General features: G+C 35.9%; 1 protein-coding gene across 1 annotated transcript; it reads right to left on the bottom strand.

Moving 5' to 3' along the window:
• Window positions 1-3,345: 3,345 nt before the first annotated feature.
• On the bottom strand, window positions 3,346-6,417 carry LOC125577841 (homeobox protein SHOOT MERISTEMLESS-like). Its single transcript, XM_048739784.1, has 4 exons — window positions 5,962-6,417; window positions 5,215-5,470; window positions 4,283-4,536; window positions 3,346-3,719 (listed from the first exon to the last, which is right to left on the bottom strand). The coding sequence occupies exons 1-4, from the start codon at window positions 6,388-6,390 to the stop codon at window positions 3,510-3,512; spliced, it is 1,149 nt and encodes a 382-aa protein (XP_048595741.1). The 5' UTR covers window positions 6,391-6,417; the 3' UTR covers window positions 3,346-3,509.
• Between the last annotated feature and the right edge of the window lie 2,146 nt (window positions 6,418-8,563).

Raw genomic sequence — 8,563 nt, 5'->3', positions numbered from 1 at the left:
CACCACCACCAGACTATGAACGAAAAAAGGACGCTAACACCACAGGGCAAAGAATCCGCGGAACCACACCCTATCTGCAGAGGTGCTAGCAACACTCGCCCTCACCGGGACTGTAGTCCAAGGTCGACTACAACATACCTAAGCCAACAATAACCCGCACGAGCGACTGACCCTGAGAACCAGAGTCTGACCTTTATCCGCAAAGAGAAGCTCAAACAACCCGCTTAACCAAACCGCCACTTCTGATTTAGCCAAGAAGAAGAGCTCAGCCCTATCTCACAAGCTTGACAGAGACACCTTCTAGCCACAAGGAGCACTACACCAACCTGCAAGGAGAGCTGCCAGCAGAGAATCACCACCACTGTCTGAGAACTTGCCTGAGATTCAAAATCAACTCCTGATACAATAAACTCTCACTGGTAATGAGAAGAAGATAGATCTGAAGAGAAATCTCAAAAAACGAGAACCCCCAAACCGAGAACGAGGGCACTTGTCAACAACAACCGCAAACTGACGCCGGAAGAAACGACTGAGGGCCGGAGCACCACCACCGGAGCAAAGTCGACCACCATTGAAAGCAGATCTGGCCAGATCTAAGCGATGTCTCGAAGGAAACCCACGGAAGAGCCACCAAGCTCCACTCTCCCAGTCGCGCCTCACCACCGCTCCAGAATCTTCACCACCGGGCAGCGACACCGGAGAGGAGTGAGAGAAACCACAACGGAAAGTATATCGACGAGGCTAAGAAGAGGAAGAAAGAGACGAGACAGGGAAGGAGAAAGAAAGGATAGAGAAGGGAGAGACAGCCGGCGACGGAGGCAGCGAATCCGCCGGAGCCGCCACCGGCTGAAGACGGCGCAAGCTGATTAGGGTTGAAGGTTCACGGGGTTAGAGAGGGAAGAGAGAATATCGTTCTCCAAAAACCCTGGGTCTAACTTTTGTTTTTTCTCTTCTTTCCTAAATCTTTCAACTCCTAGTCTCAGTCAGCAGCCTCGTCCTTCTCCTCCCCAGCAGACACCTCTTTAGATTTCTTAAAACTAAACTCCAAACCGTTCCGGGTTAAGGACCAAAACGGAGCACATTTATCTGACCATACCATTCAGACGTCTCTTCTAATGCATCTTCCAGATCATAATCCATGGATGCTCCTGATACATCGTCCACTACATAATCCATGGCTCTTATAGGTTATTAATGAAAGTTTCTATTGGAAAAAAAAAATGAAATAATCAGGATTTAGTGATTTACAGTTGGATCCGAGTTTGGAACTCTCAAAGATATTAGGGAAAAGGAACTTTGACCTCAACTTATTTAATACTAGGTGACTTGTGTTCATGCACAGATGAATATTTACAAAAATAACATTGTAAAGTTCACACATTAAAATACTATTCCTTCTGTTTCTTTTTATTTGATGTTTTGGAATTGTATACATAGATTAAAAACATTTAATTTTATAGATTTACTGAACAAAAACACCATTAACTATTTAAGTAATCTTAATTTAACCAATAGGAAAATAATTTTTAGAATATTAAAAATTATATAGCATAAACAATCAATAAATTTTACATTTAAAATTGAAAATGTCTGTATAATTTGAAACAAAAAAAAAATCTTCAAAACCTCATCTATTAAGAAGGGAGTAAAGGAGAATATTTTTAAAAATAGATATTTGGTGGGTTTATTCATAGGAATACTAGCATGTGACAAACATCTTGACCATTAAACTTACTCATGTGAAATAAAGTAACAACAAAACATGTTGCCAAAAAAAAAAGTAACAACAAAACATAATGTTGAAGATGTTTGTCACATGATAGTGTTCCAATTAAAACAAATAATATTTGTAGACAATAAATATTACCTTATATAGATAGATACATAAAGTGGACTTGTTATTTCAATGAAAAAAAATTGAAACCAAAGAGTAATAACATTTGGGTTTTATTTGGGTCATAGACAAAGGGTATTATAAGCAAAGAGATCATTATAAAAAAACTTAAAATTCAAATTTTAGGTTACTTATTTGGGTTCGATTAATTACATTTTGAATATATTTTATAATACCCTATAAGATTTCTTAGAGATTTTTGAATCTCGAATCAGATTTTCTGATTTAGATTCGGTTCAATTTTTTATTCAGATTTTATGCCCATGTCAAACTAAAACAATGCAAAAGATGTTTTCACTTCAAAAAATTATTTATTACCGAACTTTGGAAACCATAAGTGAACAAAACAACCAATAAAAATACAACTGTAGATTCAAAAATCGAGCACTCTAAGATGGTTTCCTAACGTGTTTTCTACAAATACTGTATGAAAAGTTGAAAACGTGGAACTTCTTTTAATCTCCAATTCTTGGAAAGACGAACTATTTCTCTACGAGAAGTATCGCATAGCACCATATGTCTCCTAAAACTATGCCTCGTTTTATATATCTCCGAGAATAAAATTCGAAATCTATTTCCCCACCAATGTTGGTTTTCTCACGGTTTTTGTAAACCCAATATGAAATTTGGGTTGTCTTATAATAAACCCAACAAAACTAAACCAAAATGAAATAAAACCCGATCTAACGAACTTAACCCGACCCGACATTTCTTACCCAACTTAAATACACCCAAGAAAATAGAATCCCCAAATCGATTTCAATCAAGAACCCTAAAATTTTTGCTCTTGATTGAAGCTGCAGAGGAGAAAATGGCAGGGGCTTCGTCGACAAACTCTCCGACCAGCTGCTCAATTTCAACATGACCTCTTTCTTCTGCTTCTTCATCAAAGGTTTCACCACCTCCAGCATCTGCATCAACTACTAAAGCCATGCATCGAACTTTGCCTCTTCTTCAATCTTCCTTCTAAAACTTCAATTTCCTTAATCTCTTCTCAATTGAGATTTGGACAATTAGAGTTTCTGATTTCAATAGTTATGCAAAAGTTAAGTCTTTCGGGTATTAGGATCTCGGGTTAAAAGGTTAACTGGTTCTGGGTTTCCAATTACTAGTTTAGAAGAGGTAATCAGATCTTAATCGGGTCATCAATTGGTCTACTGTGGATTTTATTAAGCTTCTGGTTTTAATTCAATACAGCAAACCAGAAGTTTTGATCTTTCATATCATGGAGGTTCAAGTGTTCATCGTCACTTTGGTGGGGAAATAGATTCCGAACTTTATTTTCAGAGATATATAGAACGAAGTATAGTTTTGAAAGACAATACTGCTACGCGATACTTCTCGTGGAGAAATAACTTGACTTCCCCAAATTCTTCTAACTCCATTCAAAACTATGCCACCCTCTAGATTTATGCGTCATTGTTGAGATCATTAGTCACAACAATACAAAAGGTCACACAACACAACCCATATATAATTAAGGGATACATCAAAAGCTTGTTCATCAATCGGAACGTTGCACGTTCCAAAGTATTCCAAGAAACCATACATTATACATATTGCAAAGCTTTTTAATGATTAGATATTATGAAATAGAGTTTTTCCAAAGGATCGATCAAAGCATGGTCGAGGAGATGTGATCAATGGGGAAAGGATTTCCCATGACATTGTCCATAAAGTAATGGTGAGGATGTGTTGCGTCCATTACTACAAACTGCATATCCTCCGACGGTTTCCAGTGCCTTTTCCTCTGGTTTATGAACCAATTGTTTATCTGTTTCTGGTCCAGCCCCGTTGATTCCGCTAGTGCTAGCTTTTGCTGCTCCTGCCATTTCATATCCAAAAGTTGGCATCAATCATTAAGTTTTCTTATCAACATTCTCAATGTTGTATATGTTCTGATGCATCAACTATTTGAGAATAATCAGTGCAAAGCATAAGTAACATTGCTATATAAATTTGGATTTCTAAATTAGATCATTCGAAAATATACCAAACGAGGATCAACCGTATATATGTATTAAGCCACTATTCCATTGGGGCTAATTGGGAGTTGCATTTCAGGCACACTACTCGACAATGAGATTACGAGCATCTACGTTTATGCTAAGTTAAAGTATGGCCATAAGACGTGTATGTTATTCGGACCATTTCGTATGGAAGTAAGAATGGATGACTACATTAATGAGTTCAATTCATTCATCTTGGTTAGTATTTCTAATTATGCAACGCAAGAATCATCGGAAGCATGAGCCGATAAACAAAAACAACATAAATTGACTCAAAATGTTCAATTGATTCGTCTTTGACTAGGGATTTGCGATAATGTAAAAGCAATTTATGCAATGCATTTAAGAACATAATAGCCAATATGAGAAAAGAGTTTACCGAAGGGTAAGGCCATTTGTAGTGTCGGCTCCACCAGTCAAGTAGTTGTTGGCGAGCTTCTTTAGGAAGCTTTCCTTTCTTCCTCTTCTTCATGAACTCTTGCTTCAGACTGCCTAAATAACCACTGTACTTGCGCAAGAGCTGTCCTTTAAGCTCCCTATCTTCTGCCTGCGGATCTACAAATTCATTGTTCATATCGACTTCTTCCTCAGATGACCCATTGTTGTTTCTCTCAATAGCTGCCTCTCCATAACCTACTTCGATACATCATGCCAAAACAAAACAAAACGAAAGCAAGACAAAGTTATCACCAAAACCGGCTAAGTGGAATCAAGTATAATGAGCTAGTGATCCAAACAATTCAAAGAAATAAGTTGAGCAAGTAGGTGTGTGTGTAGACAAGCTTAACCACACTCGTGAAGACAAGACACTAGTGATATGACACTAGTGCATATGTATATGAGATTATACGTTTTTTACATGTGTATGTCTATATTGAGCAATAGATCTATGGATGAACAAATTCTAGATCCAGATATTCTTTTTGACGCAATAAATTTAATAAATCTAACGGCGACGAAAAAGACAAGAACAGTGAATGTTGTTGTACCAAGCAAAATAAATTCACTTCAGAAAAAGAAACTTCAAATATTGTTTTTAAGCTTGTCTTTCAGTAAAACATGGACATACACACATGTATAGATCGATTGTACACGTAAACCTAGAAGCTACATATTACAATCTGACACAATGACACTAACCCTAGCAACAAGCATTAAGGGCACTAACACAAGAAAAAGGAAAAATCTTTCTTAAAGCCCACAAAGGAAAAAAAGCAACACTTTTCTCATCTTACGTTTAATATGACGCCATTATAAGAATAAATCAATATCTTAAAGAAAATACAGAGATTTAGAGAGAGAGAGAGTAACCAGAGAAGGAGGAAGGCGAGGAGAGAGAGAGGGATTTGAATTGACACTCGACGTGTTGAAGGAAGACCATAGCTTCTTTAAAAGGTTTAGAGAGTTCTTGCTCGTACTTAACGAGCATTTCACAGTACGCTTCCATGAACTGATCAAGCCCTGGATCTTCACCTAAAGAACCTGTGGGTCCCATCGACGCTGCGGCTGCCGCCGCAGACGAGCATGTTTCTTCCAGCCTCGCCTGCACTTCCGGTGGAGCTCCCACCTGGATAATTTTGTAATTAAATAATAGACATAAAGCGCTTTAGTTAAAATGTAAAAGCAAGGATCGTCAAGTTTCTTGTGGGTATGACATATATGAGCATAGATAGAGATCAAGCAAAGAAAATATATGATATAATCTTAAAGCCCGCAATAATATTCTGGATCACTTCTTGAAAATAGGGTTCTTGAATTTAACTGTTTTTTATTTGTTCCAAGCTTCTTGAAACTTTCTCAACTAAGGAAAACTTATTTCATTTCATGTTTAGGTATATTGTTGGATTAAGTAAGAAATAAACAAAAAGGAGACATCAAAATCAAACAAGCATCAAAGTAATGAAAGGGTTATGAAAAAAAGTAAAAAAAAGGGTAAAGTTTCGTAACTAGGGTTTCTAGAATCTTCTGCTTCTTTGTGTAGACAATTAAACAAGGATCATTAGTTAAGAAATCATTCATAGTATAATTCTTGTAAAAAGGGTTTTCTTTGACCATCACCTTCTGGCAATTGACATAGGCGAGTAAGAGGCGGTGGTAGTGAGGATGACCCATGATTTTGGCCTTGACAGAGGCTGAAGAACAGGGATTGAGTCCTCCTGCGAGGAGTTCGTTTTGGTGATTGATCTCCATGAAAGAATAAGCAGGAGCACCAGAGGAAGGAGAACAAGAAGATGTAACTTTGTTCTTCGCTTCTTGAGACGGAGGAGTTAGTGATTGAAGAAAAAGGGAGCTACTTTGTTGGTGGTGTGACTGATATGCATAACCATCATGTTGTTGTTGATGTTGATGTTGTTGATCATGACCATGATGTTGTTGATGTGATGTTATGACGGGCATCATCATCATCATCATAGGACACATCGGACCATCACTATTATCCCCGGCAAAAGCCATTGGACAAGAAGTGCTGTTGGAACCACTCTCCATCTTCACTTTCTCTCACTAGTATTATTATTCACTTTGGCTTTGCTATATAGCTACGAGAAAGAAAGAAAAAGAAATAATAATAATAACAAAAAGGTAAGGAGCAAATAATAATATTGATAATAAAAAGAAAAAGGAAGAAGAAGAGCATTTTAAATACAGCTAGCATTTATCACCAATATTATGAAACACAATAAAGTACTATAAATTCAATGGAAAACCCTAAAAGAGTAAGGATATATATATATATGTATATACAAGAGTTGGTTTAATTATTAAAAATGCAAAAGTGGTCTCCCGGGATTTATGCGTCAACAATCAGCTTCCTTTTTCACATTAATTTCTTTTATAAATAGTGGTAGTTATGGGGGATAGGGAAACAGCAGACGAGTCACCAGAAAGATAAATCTACTGAATTTTTCTTACAAAATAAATCGAGACATTTATTTATTTTCTTTTTTCTAAACCTGAGAAATTTGTATTTTAAAAGAGGAAACATCAGACGTGGACAAAGATTGTGTGATCTGCGGGTTCTTAACTCTTTTATGTTCAGCTACTAAAATATGATTTCTCATTTTCATCGTTTGCGAGGTAATAAACCGGATCGAAATCAATAGTGACAATTGCTTGAAATGGAGAAAACCGGAATGTTCTTCAGAAAGCCCAGATGTAACAAGAAACATTTGGTTTGATTTTCATTAACCACTGATTTGCCAAAAGTCTCGGTTTATGATGTCATAATATACTTTTTTTTTTTTTGAACAACGATGTCATAATATACCTACTCTGTATTATGTATATGCATTTTTGAATTAAAATATAAGGAGGGTATGTATATATCATGCGAAGATACTCACCATTGTACAAACAAAGTTTCCTAGATTCTCAATAATTAACTGACAAAAGTATGTGTTGAGTAGCCTAAGATATTGGAACATATTTGCTAGCATATTAGAGATATGTTGGGCCGAAAAATATGTATCTTACGGACCTAGATTGTGAAGCCTGTGAAATTCATGAAGACTCTCAAGACTAAAAGGAAAGACTTGAAGAACAAGTTATTCTTAAGATATTTTAGCATATTTTCATTAAGTGTTTAGGAAAGTTAGCATTATCTAGTGTTAACATTATGTTAATGTTACCACTATATATATGCATATTGTATTCTCTTATTAAACACAACACAATAATATATCATATTCTATTATATTTTACATGGTATCAGAGTCCAGATCCTAATAAGTTAAATCCCTAATTAATATTAACTTTACCCGACCGGGTATATAGGTTGTAATTAACTCGCTCGACCGAGTATAACTGTTTTAAAAAGTTTCCGAGATTTCTGGTCGATAAGAGCCATCATCTCGAGGAGGGGTATTAGGGATAAATGTTTCACATCAGATATTGGAAGGGATCCTTAGCAATATATAAGATGGATGGACCAACCCACTTAGTACCAATTGATTTTAGATTGGAAGGTCATCTAGCTTAACATGGTATCAGAGTCAAGTAATATATAAGGGATTTGGGCTTCTGGGGATACATATCCCTTAATATAGCACGAAAAGGAGAGTCACTATATACTGGCGAAGAGGTGATCATAGTAGAGTTCAGGGAAAAAAATATATTAAAATCCATCTCCTAGGGGATGTTTGGGATTAGTAATTATTTTGAAAATGAGTATACTCCCATACTCTTATGGCTATGTCCATAAGTAATTAATATAGAATATATTTTAAAGGGAAAACATAAGACGAGTATGAAAAAGCTTATCTTCTTGCTTTTAGGTTAAGGACAGTGATTCGTTGAAATCAAAAGTCTTAGATACAAAAAAGTGAAGAGTGAAATCTTCAAGGCAAAGTTTTACTTTCCCCATGAAAGAAAACAAACTCTCTCCTCAGTTTTCTTGTTTGCTCTTACTGCCACTGCCCTTCACTGCCATTTCTGGCAAAGAAAAGATAACTGAGAAACTATTAGATAGAGCGAGAGATTACAAGGAACCCATCACATCATATTTATATTTGCCAAGTCCATCTCATTTTAATCTTTCAGTTTATACACACACACAATAAAATCTGTTATGACAAATATATATATATATATATATATATATATATATATATATATATATATATATATATATATATAAGAAGAAAAATATATATGTTCGCTCTCT

This window comes from Brassica napus, chromosome A9 (assembly GCF_020379485.1).
Source record: "Brassica napus cultivar Da-Ae chromosome A9, Da-Ae, whole genome shotgun sequence".
Lineage (NCBI taxonomy): Eukaryota > Viridiplantae > Streptophyta > Magnoliopsida > Brassicales > Brassicaceae > Brassica > Brassica napus.
This window is presented reverse-complemented; position numbering and strand designations above follow the sequence as displayed.